Source organism: Salmo trutta, chromosome 14 (genome assembly GCF_901001165.1).
Source record: "Salmo trutta chromosome 14, fSalTru1.1, whole genome shotgun sequence".
Taxonomy (NCBI): domain Eukaryota; kingdom Metazoa; phylum Chordata; class Actinopteri; order Salmoniformes; family Salmonidae; genus Salmo; species Salmo trutta.
This window is the reverse complement of record NC_042970.1, coordinates 7,415,503-7,428,668: the sequence shown is the minus strand read 5'-3', so window position 1 is coordinate 7,428,668 and position 13,166 is coordinate 7,415,503. Positions and strand designations below refer to the sequence as shown.

The 13,166-nt window shown below is 42.8% G+C and overlaps 1 protein-coding gene across 5 annotated transcripts in view; it reads left to right on the top strand.

Moving 5' to 3' along the window:
• Nucleotides 1-9,013, top strand: part of LOC115207306 (glutaminase kidney isoform, mitochondrial) — a 36,318-nt gene extending 27,305 nt beyond the window's left edge. For all 5 annotated transcript variants that reach the window (XM_029774291.1, XM_029774290.1, XM_029774292.1 and 2 more), the window contains 4 exons: nucleotides 2,346-2,407; nucleotides 2,591-2,667; nucleotides 2,938-3,001; nucleotides 5,463-9,013. In XM_029774291.1, the coding sequence (XP_029630151.1) occupies nucleotides 2,346-2,407; nucleotides 2,591-2,667; nucleotides 2,938-3,001; nucleotides 5,463-5,625 (366 nt within the window). In that variant the 3' untranslated portion in view covers nucleotides 5,626-9,013. The remainder of the gene's footprint in view (nucleotides 1-2,345; nucleotides 2,408-2,590; nucleotides 2,668-2,937; nucleotides 3,002-5,462) is intronic.
• The last annotated feature ends 4,153 nt before the right edge of the window (nucleotides 9,014-13,166 follow it).

Below are 13,166 nucleotides of genomic sequence, written 5' to 3'. Positions count from 1 at the left end.
AACATCAGACAGGATGGCATTGTCTCCCTCAATCCGTGCAATGGCTACTGCTATAGGTTTCAGGAGTTTCAGGGTGCTTACCACTCTCCTAAAATACATCATCCAGGAGGATCCTCCTCCACTTTAGACCAAGCAGCTGTCATGTTTTCAGCATTGTCTGTCACCAGTGCAAATACCTTATGTGGTCCAAGGTCATTGATGACTTCCTTCGGCTCATCTGTAATGTAGAGACCGGTCTGTCTGTTGTCCCTTGTGTCTGTGCTCTTGTAGAATACTGGTTGAGGGGTGGAGATTATGTAGTTAATTATTCCTTGCCCACGAACATTCGACCACCCATCAGAGATGATTGCAATACAGTCTGCTTTCTCTATGATTTGCTTGACCTTCACTTGAACTCTGTTGAACTCTGCATCCAGCAAATGAGTAGATAAAGCAAAGTTGGAGGGGTGTATGCTGGGTGAAAAACATTCAGAAATCTCTTCCAGTACACATTGCCTGTGAGCATCAGAGGTGAACTAGTTGCATACACACCTCGAGCAAGACGTTCATCAGCATTTCTCTGACTACGTTCCTCCATTGAGTCAAAAAAAACTTCTGATTCCAAGAGGACCATGAGCTGTTGCTATCGATAAGGTGTCTGATTCATCATTTTCACCTCCAATAGAAGTAGAGGGACTTTAGTCAGAGGTTGCTTGTTGTGAGTGCTGAGGGAACTTTATGCACTTGGTCAGATGATTCTGCATCTTTGTTGCTTTCTTCTCATATGATTTGGCACAGTATTTGCAAATGTACACAGCTTTTCCTTCTACATTAGCTGCAGTGAAATGTCTCCACATATCAGATAGTGCCGTGGCATTTTCCTGTAAAGATTAGAAGAAATAAAAAAAAATAAAAAACAACAAATACAATTCCATGTACTGATAAATAGTTAGATTAACTCCTTTGTAAGATAAATATTTTAAAATGAAACATGTATGGAAACAGGTGAATTAACACTCCTCAGTTAGCCGGCTCAAGCAAGCTAAAAACCCACATGGTAGCAAAAACTAACTAGCAGAAATTGTTAACAAGTTGGAAATGATTTAAACACACTTTGCTGTAGGCTACTATTTACTAGTTAACCAAAAATCATGTATGTCATATAAAATATATTCACCCCACCCAGTATTGTAAATAAAACTTACTAGAAAGCATGTAGTCCTTGGCTCAGACAGTGTAGTAGTGTGGGCTCAATAGCATCTCATTAGTGTGCAAGATCTTGAGAATCAGCTGTACATGCGATGGAAGAGTGCACTGCACGCGCGATGGAAGAGTGCAGTGCACGCGCGATGGAAGAGTGCACTGCACGCGCGATGGAAGAGTGCACTGCACGCGCGATGGAAGAGTGCACTGCACGCGCGATGGAAGAGTGCAGTGCACGCGCGATGGAAGAGTGCACTGCACGCGCGATGGAAGAGTGCACTGCACGCGCGATGGAAGAGTGCACTGCACGCGCGATGGAAGAGTGCACTGCACGCGCGATGGAAGAGTGCACTGCACGCGCGATGGAAGAGTGCACTGCACGCGTGATGGAAGAGTGCACTGCACGCGTGATGGAAGAATCCACTGTGCATGCAGAGGGTTGCAATTCCATTGAATTGGGGATAGTTTAACCAAAATATGCCACAAGACCTAGAATTGCCTTATGTGTATCACACAAAAATGGTTCACTGTTATAAGCAAACCTCTTTGATGAATTTAAGCAAAATTCCCAAAATTCCAGTGCTTAACTTCCCATGGAAAATTGCCTGAAAGATTCCGAAAATTTACCGGAAAGTTTCGGACTCTTTGCAACCCTAGTCCTATAAATGGTTATGTAGCTGTGTTCTATGAATGGTTATGTAGTTGTGTCTTATGAATGGTAATGTATATGTGTCCTATGAATGGTTATGTAGCTCTGTTCTATGAATGGTTATATATCTGTGTTGTGTCCTATGAATGGTTATGTCGCTGTGTCCTATGAATGGTTATGTAGCTGTGTCCTATGAATGGTTATGTAGTTGTGTCCTATGAATGGTTATGTCGCTGTGTCCTATGAATGGTTATGTAGCTGTGTCCTATGAATGGTTATGTACTTGTGTTCCATGAATGGTTGTGTAGCTGTGTCCTATGAATGGTTATGTAGCTGTGTCCTATGAATGGTTGTGTAGCTGTGTCCTATGAATGGTTATGTAGCTGTGTCCTATGAATGGTTGTGTAGCTGTGTCCTATGAATGGTTATGTAGCTGTGTCCTATGAATGGTTATGTATCTGTCTCCCAGTGTCCCATCCAGTCTAAGTTGTATTTATCTCTGCTATATCTGTAGAACAAGTCTGTGGTGAACTTGATGTTTGCGGCCTACAGTGGAGATGTGTCAGCACTCAGAAGGTAAAAGAACCATCATCCTAGTTATTCAATTGCTGCAAAGTAAATGTATTGTTCGTTTTACTACTTGTCACGTGTTGTAGATGGCACTCTCTCCTAGCAAGAAGTCCTTCACAGTAAACCTCTTGGAAATGAGGAATAATATGTAGAATATTGCTCCTCTCGTCTCCTATCCTGTCCTCTCAGGTTTGCTCTGTCATCGATGGATATGGAGCTGAAAGACTATGACTCTAGGACAGCTCTACACGTGGCTGCCGCAGAGGGTGAGCTACAATCCATTGGTGGCTCCTAATTGCTATTATGTCTTATAATGCATCATAGTGATGTTACAATATTTAAAATGTAATAAAATGTATGCACTCTACTGTAAGTCGCTCTGGATAAGAGCGTCTGCTAAATGACTAAAATGTAAAAATGTTACACCTACCTAGTTGTTATGACAGCTTCTAGCAAGTGTTATAATGCACTAGAAGTGTATCATAAGGCATTATGTGTGTGTGTTACCCCTAAGATACATAGTGTTTTGTCCTCAGGTCATGTGGATGTGGTACGGTTCCTAACAGACACCTGCAAAGTGAACCCCTTTGTGAAAGATAGGTACTGTAGCATTCATTCATCCACTCCTCCATTCATTCATCCACTCCTCAATTCATTCATCCACCCCTCTATTCATTCATCCACCCCTCATTCATTCATCCACCCCTCCATTCATTCATCCACCCCTCCATTCATTCATCCACCCCTCCATTCATTCATCCACCCCTCCATTCATTCATCCACCCCTCCATTAATTCATCCACTCCTCCATTCATTCATCCACCCCTCCATTCATTCATCCACTCCTCCATTCATTCATCCACCCCTCCATTCATTCATCCACTCCTCCATTGATTCATCCACCCCTGCATTCATTCATCCACCCCTCCATTCATTCATCCACCCCTCCATTCATTCATCCACTCCTCCATTAATTCATCCACCCCTCCATTCATTCATCCACCCCTCCATTCATTCATCCACCCCTCCATTCATTCATCCACCCCTCCATTCATTCATCCACCCCTCCATTCATTCATCCACCCCTCCATTAATTCATCCACTCCTCCATTCATTCATCCACCCCTCCATTCATTCATCCACTCCTCCATTCATTCATCCACCCCTCCATTCATTCATCCACTCCTCCATTGATTCATCCACCCCTGCATTCATTCATCCACCCCTCCATTGATTCATCCACCCCTGCATTCATTCATCCACCCCTCCATTCATTCATCCACCCATCCATCCAGCTATATCAGTCTCTGTTGACTTAGCTTCCAACCTACAGTCGTGGCCAAAAGTTTTGAGAATGACACAAATATTAATTTCCACAAAGTCTGCTGCTTCAGTGTCTTTAGATATTTTTGTCAGATGTTACTATGGAATACTGAAGTATAATTACAAACATTTCCTAAGTATCAAAGGCTTTTATTGACAATTACATGAAGTTGATGCAAAGAGTCAATATTTGCAGTGTTGACCCTTCTTTTTCAAGACCTCTGCAATCCGCCCTGGCATGCTGTTAATTAACTTCTGGGCAACATCCTGAATGATGGCAGCCCATTCTTGCATAATCAATGCTTGGAGTTTGTCAGAATTTGTGGGTTTTTGTTTGTCCACCCGCCTCTTGAGGATTGACCACAAGTTCTCAATGGGATTAAGGTCTGGGGAGTTTCTTGGCCATTGACCCAAAATATCTATGTTTTGTTCCCCGAGCCACTTAGTTATCACTTTTGCCTCATGGCAAGGTGCTCCATCATGCTGGAAAAGGCATTGTTCATCACCAAACTATTCCCGAATGGTTGGGAGAAGTTGCTCTCGGAGGATGTGTTGGTACCATTCTTTATTCATGGCTGTGTTCTTAGGCAAAATTGTGAGTGAGCCCACTCCCTTGGGTGAGAAGCAACCCCACGCATGAATGGTCTCTGATGCTTTACTGTTGGCATGACACAGGACTGATGGTAGCGCTCACCTTGTCTTCTCCAGACAAGCTTTTTTCCGGATGCCCCAAACAATCGGAAAGGGATTCATCAGAGAAAATGACTTTACCCCAGTCCTCAACAGTCCAATCCCTGTACCTTTTGCAGAATATCAGTCTGTCCCTGATGTTTTTCCCGGAGAGAAGTGGCTTCTTTGCTGCCCTTCTTGACACCAGGCCATCCTCCAAAATTCTTTGCCTCACTGTGTGTGCAGATACACTCACACCTGCCTGCTGCCATTCCTGAGCAAGCTCTGTACTGGTGGTGCCCCGATCCCGCAGCTGAATCAACTTTAGGAGACGGTCCTGGCGCTTTCTGGACTTTCTTGGGCGCCCTGAAGCCTTCTTCACAACAATTCAACCGCTCTCCTTGAAGTTCTTGATAATCCAATAAATGGTTGATTCAGGTGCAATCTTACTGGCAGCAATATCCTTGCCTGTGAAGCCCTTTTTGTGCAAAGCAATGATGACGGCACGTGCAGGTAACCATGGTTGACAGAGGAAGAACAATGATTCCAAGCACCACCCTCCTTTTGAAGCTTCCAGTCTGTTATTCGAATTCAATCAGCATGACAGCGTGATCTCCAGCCTTGTCCTCGTCAACACTCACACCTGTGTTAACAAGAGAATCACTGACATGATGTCAGCTGGTCCTTTTGTGGCAGGGTTGAAATGCAGTGGAAAGGTTTTTTGGGTGGATTGAGTTCATTTGCATGGCAAAGAGGGACTTTGCGATTAATTGCAATTCATCTGATCACTCTTCATAACATTTTGCAGTATATGCAAATTGCCATCATACAAACTGAGGCAGCAGACTTTGAAAATTAATTTTTGTGTCATTCTCAAAACCTTTGGCCACGACTGTACAGTAACAACATCTCTTAGCTGCTGTGCTATCTAGACTCACTATATATCCCCAGCCTCATACCTTATTTCTCCATCTCATTCTGTCCTCTGTGGCTGTTATCTTTACTCAAAGGTAAGTGCATTGAGTAACATCTGACATTGTTCTGTCTCATCTCTACCACCTCCCTCCAGGTGGAGCAGCATTCCCCTGGATGATGCCCTGCAGTTTGGCCACGGTGCCGTGGTGAATGTCTTACAGGAGTACCAGGTGGCCTGCCAGGAACAGGACAGACTACCAGTGGCTGAGATCATACCCATCCCCCCCAAACTAGAGACTGTAGAAGGCATGGTGTGATCAGGGACCGTATGGATCAAGCTCCCACATTAGGAGTGCTGATCTACCATCAATTTTGCGTAATGAAATAGATAATTATAGACATCGAGTACCTGATCCTAGATCAGCACAACTTCTTGATAAATCATTAGGCCCCAAACGGAAGAAAACGTTCTGAAACATGGAGGGACTTCAAGTCCAATAAGAAACACTCATTTTAGTTTTCAGTTGCAAATGGTAGTGTCCGAAGTGGCACTCTATTTTATATAGGCCTTTATTGCATTCATTTTGGTTAGTAGTGTGTATAAGTAATAGGGGATGCCATTGGGGATGCAACCTTACATGCTTAGAAAAGGTGTCTAGAACCTAAAAGGGTTCTTCGGATGTCCCTATTAGAGAACCCTTTGAAGAACCCTTTTTGGTTCCAAGTAGAACTCTTTTGGGGTTCCATGTAGAACCCTTTGCACAGAGTGTTCTACAAGGCACCCAAAAGGGTTCTACTTGGAACCAAAAAGGGTTCTACTTGGAATCAAATATTTTTATACCTGGAACCAAAAATAACCCTTTTGGAACCTTTTTTTCTATGAGTGTAGTGTTATTCCTTCCACCACTTGTCTCTCTGACATCTCTTGAGTCCCTGGGTGTGTCCCAATAATATCTCCTTCCTCCTGAAGTGTACACTTGTTCACTACGTCCCACAAATCTAAAAGCATTGGATTGGTGGAGGCTATTGTTACTTCCACAATAGCAATTTTGCCAGCTACGTTATTGGACGGTATACACACTATACTAGTAAGCCTAGTTGGACAAGGCTGAATATGCACATGATCAAAGTTAGAAGGAGCCTAAATATTAGTTATTTAGTGGGAAATGCATTGATTAAAATATGACTAAAACTACACAAAAATGATCCAGTTTTAGTCGACTGATAGTTTCTAAAAGGATGAAATGGCAAAAATTTGACTAAGACTAAAAGCTATTTTAGTCAAAACACAAAAAATTTGAAAAAATTAAATAGCTGGCAAAATGAACACTGCTGGTTACCAGTCTGTGTGCCATCAAGGCATAACACGTTTGGCACGACCAGGAGTGGACATGATAGCACAAACACATCTGGGACCAGGCTACATATAAACAGGCGAGTTGCCTTGGTAGTGTTTTCTTTAGCGAGTGGGCCTTTTTGCTAATTAACAACACACAGCTGGCCTGTCAAGAAACAGCTTTGTCGTTCTCGTCTGTGCACTTGTTGTTTACGTGTATGCTGCATCAGAGAGTGCCTTTGGCTTTGTGGTTTACCGGTGAAGATTAGCACGTTGTTGATACATTAGCTGAGGTTGTGCTACAAGGGCGCAACAGACAGACACTTCTAAGATCCAGTAATAATGAAGGGGTTCAGATATCACGGTGTCTGTTGTTTCAGTAGTAATGGAGTTCAGATATCATGGTGTCTGTTGTTTCAGTAATAATGAACGGGTTCAGATATCATGGTGTCTGTTGTTTCAGTAATAATGGAGTTCAGATATCACGGTGTCTGTTGTTTCAGTAATAATGAAGGGGTTCAGATATCACGGTGTCTGTTGTTTCAGTAATAATGGAGTTCAGATATCACGGTGTCTGTTGTTTCAGTAATAATGAAGGGGTTCAGATATCACTGTGTCTGTTGTTTCAGTAATAATGGAGTTCAGATATCACGGTGTCTGTTGTTTCAGTAATAATGAAGTTCAGATATCACGGTGTCTGTTGTTTCAGTAATAATGAAGGGGTTCAGATATCATGGTGTCTGTTGTTTCAGTAATAATGGAATTCAGATATCACAGTGTCTGTTGTTTCAGTAATAATGGAGTTCAGATATCATTGTGTCTGTTGTTTCAGTAATAATGAAGGGGCTCAGATATCACGGTGTCTGTTGTTTCAGTAATAATGAAGTTCAGATATCACAGTGTCTGTTGTTTCAGTAATAATGGAGTTCAGATATCATTGTGTCTGTTGTTTCAGTAATAATGAAGGGGCTCAGATATCACGGTGTCTGTTGTTTCAGTAATAATGAAGGGGCTCAGATATCACGGTGTCTGTTGTTTCAGTAATAATGAAGGGGTTCAGATATCACTGTGTCTGTTGTTTCAGTAATAATGAAGGGGCTCAGATATCACGGTGTCTGTTGTTTCAGTCATAATGGAGTTCAGATATCACAGTGTCTGTTGTTTCAGTAATAATGGAGTTCAGATATCATGGTGTCTGTTGTTTCAGTAATAATGGAGTTCAGATATCACGGTGTCTGTTGTTTCAGTAATAATGGAGTTCAGATATCACGGTGTCTGTTGTTTCAGTAATAATGGAGTTCAGATATCATGGTGTCTGTTGTTTCAGTAATAATGGGGTTCAGATATCACGGTGTCTGTTGTTTCTGTAATAATGGAGTTCAGATATCATGGTGTCTGTTGTTTCAGTAATAATGGAGTTCAGATATCATGGTGTCTGTTGTTTCAGTAATAATGGAGTTCAGATATCACGGTGTCTGTTGTTTCAGTAATAATGAAGGGGTTCAGATATCACAGTGTCTGTTGTTTCAGTAATAATGGAGTTCAGATATCATGGTGTCTATTGTTTCAGTAATAATGAAGGGGTTCAGATATCATGGTGTCTGTTGTTTCAGTAATAATGGAGTTCAGATATCATGGTGTCTATTGTTTCAGTAATAATGAAGGGGTTCAGATATCATGGTGTCTGTTGTTTCAGTAATAATGGAGTTCAGATATCATGGTGTCTGTTGTTTCAGTCATGTCTTTGGCTTCATTGAGTACCTGGGGCTCAGTTCCAAAATCCAAACTAAAATATAACTTATTAACATATAACTTAGAGTGACGCAATGTGTTGGGCATGCATTCTAGGTGGTGTGCTAGAATGGACATTGAGGATATAACTGGGTTTTATTATATTCAGTTACTTATTTCTAAAAGTATGTGCCTTACTTTATTTACCTTTATACCTTTTGTAGTTTATTAGAGATCAACTGTACGTCCGTGGATGTTATACATGGATCAATAAATGTAGTCTGTCAACAAATGTGGAATGTTGAAACAGAGATATGAGAGAAACTGTGACGTACAGCATGTCTCTGACGTGAAATCGAGCACGTCTGCAAACACTGAATTGGACTTTGTCTAAATACTGTATTTCTCAAACGTAAATAAGAAAGTGTATTTCCTAATACCTTTTAACTTGTTCTTCACCTGAATTCATCACCATTTTTATGTCATGGTTATTAAAATGTATGCAATATGAAAGAGATTACCTATTAAACATTTTCATGTTTTCACCCCCATGGGTAATGTTATGGAAATATACACAAGGGGATTTCCTATGTAGGGAAAAATATACTTGTTGACAATAAAATTTGTTTTCAATAGATCATTGCTCTCAGACTTTGTGTTTTGATACAGATGTTTATTTTCATTCAGTATACAGTAGGACATTTAGCAGATGGAGAGGTGGAGATGTTGAGTTCTGAGGCGACGTGACCAGGCCAGTGGCCAGCTCTGTTCACCGTTGTCTTGGTCTCATTGCCACATTTCCAAGTCTTGTGTTATTGTGTTGGAACAAATATGAGAAAGCCGGAAATCGAGGTCCCTGCTGTATATGACTGTTCTCAACCTCAATCTATGATCTCTAGGAGGAAAAGAACTACAGTTAGCTATATAAGCGTTTCTAAGTGCCAGTCGGTGGATTGTGACTTATTGAGCGTTGTGTTTTAAGTTTACGAATCATACTGCATATTTTGGAATTCTACGAGTACACATTTACACAATATTGGCACTTATCTGCTAAGGAAAACAGTGGTCATGGGAGCTATGGTTCCTACCTGATCTACAGGCCATATCATATACAGTGTATTTCGGAAAGTATTCAGTCCCTTTGACCTTTTCCACATTATTCTGAAATGGATCAAATATTTTTTTTACCTTCAGCAATCTACACACAATACCCCATAATGACAAAGCAAAACCAGTTATCATTTTTTTTTTGCAAATAAATAAAAAATGTCATCAAATAGAAATATTACATTTATTTAACTATTTAGACCATTTACTCAGTACTTTGTTGAAGCACCTTTGGCAGCGATTACAGCCTCGAGTCTTGGGTATGACGCTACAAGCTTCGGCACACCTGTATTTGGGGAGTTTCTCCCATTCTTCTCTGCAGATCCTCTCAAGCTCTATCAGGTTGTTTGGGGAGCGTTGCTGCACAGCTACTTTCTGGTCTCTCCACAGATGTTTGACCGCGATCAAGTCTGGGCTCTGGCTGGGCCACTCAAGGACATTCACAGACTTGTCCTGAAGCCACTCCTGCGTTGTCTTGGCTGTGTGCTCAGGGTTGTTGTCCTGATGGAAGGTGAACCTTCACCCCAGTATGAGGTCCTGAGCGCTTTGGAGCAGGTTTTCATCGATCTCTCTGTACTTTTCTCCGTTCATCTTTCCAGACGTGACACCAAAGAGTTCAATCTTAGTTTCATCAGACCAGAGAATCTTGTTTCTCATGGTCTGACAGTCCTTTATGTGCCTTTTGGCAAACTCCAAGCGGGCTGTCATGTGCCTTTTACTGAGGAGTGGCATTAGTCTGGCCACTCTACCATAAAGGCCTGATTGGTGGAGTGCTGCATAGATGGTTGTCCTTCTAGAAGGTTCTTTCATCTCCACAGAGGAACTCTGGAGCTCTGTCAGAGTAACCATCGGGTTCTTGGTCACCTCCCTGACCAAGGCCCTTCTCCCCCGATTGCTCAGTTTGGCCAGGCGGCCAGCTCTAGGAAGAGTCTTGGTGGTTCCAAACTTCTTCCATTTAAGAATGATGGAGGCCACTGTGTTCTTGGGGACCTTCAATGCTGCAGAAATGTTTTGGTACCCTTCCCCAGATCTGTGCCTCAACACAATCCTGTCTCGGAGCTCTACGGACAATTCCTTCGACCTCATGGCTTGGTTTTTGCTCTGACATGCACTATCAACTGTGGGACCTTATATAGACAGGTGTGTGCCTTTCCAAATCATGTCCAATCGGCTGTATTTACCACAGGTGGACTCCAATCAAGTTGTAGAAACATCTCAAGGATGATCCCGAGTGGCGCAGCAGTCTAAGGCACTGTATCTCAGTGCAAGAGGCAGTGCAAGACTCGTCACTACAGTCCCTGGTTCGAATCCAGGCTCTATCACATCCGGCCGTGATTGGGAGTCCCATAGGGCAGCGCACAATTGGCCCAACATTGTCCAGGTTTGGCCGGGGTAGGCCATCATTGTAAATAAGAATTTGTTCTTAACTGACTTGCTTAGTTAAATAAAGGGTATATTAAAAAACGAATCATTTAAAAAATGATCAATGGAAACAGGATGCACCTAAGCTCAATTTTGAGTCTCATAGCAATGGGTCTGAATAGTTATATAAATAAGGTATTTTTTTAATATATATTTTTTAATAAAATAAAAATGCCAACATTTCGAAAAACCTGTTTCCGTTTTGTCATTATGGGGTGTTGTGATGTCATTATGGGGTGTTGTGATGTCATTATGGGGTGTTGTGATGTCATTATGGGGCATTGTGATGTCATTATGGGGTATTGTGTGTAGATTGTTGAGGAAAAACATTCATTTAATCCATTTTAGAATAAGTCTGTAACGTAACAAAATGTGGAAAAAGTAAAGGGGTCTGAATACTTTCCGAAGGCACTGTACTGTGATATATTTTAAACATGAATATCTATGGTAAATACTCCGTCCATTCAGCTGATGTAGGCAGACATGTCGGTGAAGATGGTGGGCTTTCCCTGGGCGTTGCAGCTTTGGGTGGTCACGAAGCTGGTCACACCATGGCACGTAGTTCTTCCCACTCACTTGGCAGTTCAGGGGGCCGCCAGAGTCTCCCTATAGGGGGCCGCCAGAGTCTCCCTATAGGGGGCCGCCAGAGTCTCCCTATAGGGGGCCGCCAGAGTTTCCCTATAGGGGGCCCCCAGAGTCTCCCTATAGGGGGCCGCCAGAGTCTCCCTACAGGGGGCCGCCAGAGTCTCCCTACAGGGGGCCGCCAGTCTCCCTATAGGGGGCCGCCAGAGTCTCCCTATAGGGGGCCGCCAGAGTCTCCTTATAGGGGGCCGCCAGAGTCTCCCTACAGGGGGCCGCCAGAGTCTCCCTATAGGGGGCCGCCAGAGTCTCCCTACAGGGGGCCGCCAGAGTCTCCCTACAGGGGGCCGCCAGAGTCTCCCTACAGGGGGCCGCCAGAGTCTCCCTACAGGGGGCCACCAGAGTCTCCCTATAGGAAAGAGAGAGAGAGAGGGAGGACACAGGTGAGTACTACATTCACTGTGATGATTCTACTTAAAAAGTCAAATACCATTAAACTCTAGCAGGGGGTGATACTGGGTTGATACCGCAATGCAAAGGGGGAGTTTAACTTGTATCTTTATTGACCTTTTATTTCAGTCTCTATGCACACTCACAGGGCCCTACACACTCACAGGGCCCTACACACTCACACGCACTGTCACTCCAACACACAAACACTCACTCCATCATTTGTTCACTCACGCATAATATGCACTTACATTTATACTGACTCTACACACCCGCACGCACACCCACTCACATGCAAGGTGCTGCTACTCTGTTTATATTATATCCTGTTGCCTAGTCCCCTTCCCCCTATACTGTACATATCTACCTCCGTCATTCCAGTGTCCCTGACAATGTGTACATTTGGTATTGGAACTGACTTTTTAAATATTTCCTATAAAAAGTATACTTACTTTATTGTGTATTTCATATTTCTTATGTTTTTTTTTCTAGCAATACATTGCTGTTTTTTCAATTCTCTCTCTACCGCACCTGCTGTCTCTAACTCTGAATGATCGGTTATGAAAAGCCAACTGACATTTACTCCTGAGGTGCTGACCTGTTCACAGGACGTGCTACCTGTCCCAGACCTGCTGTTTTCAACTCTCTCTCTACCGCACCTGCTGTCTCCAACTCTGAATGATCGGCTATGAAAAGCCAACTGACATTTACTCCTGAGGTGCTGACCTGTTACACCCTCTACAACCACTGTGATTATTATTATCTGACCCTGCTGGTCATCTATGAACATTTGAACATCTTGGCCATGTTCTGTTATAATCTCCACCCGGCACAGCCAGAAGAGGACTGGCCACCCAGTCCTCTTCTGGGGAGTTTTTCCTAGCCTGGGGAGTTTTTCCTAGCCACCGTGCTTCTGCACCTGCATTGCTTGCTGTTTGGGGTTTTTGGCTGGGTTTCTGTACAGCACTTTGTGACATCGGCTGATGTAAAAAGGGTTTTATGAATACATTTGATTGATTATTAATTATTGCTGTCACGTCCTGACCATAGTAAGTTGTTATTTTCTATGGTAGAGTAGGTCAGGGCGTGACAGGGGGTGTTTGTCTGTTTTTCTATTTCTATGTTCAGTTTCTAGTTTGGTGTTTCTATGTTGGTTTTGTTTGGCATGACCTCCAATTAGAGGCAGCCGGTTGTCGTTGTCTCTAATTGGAGGTCATATTTAAGTTGATGTTT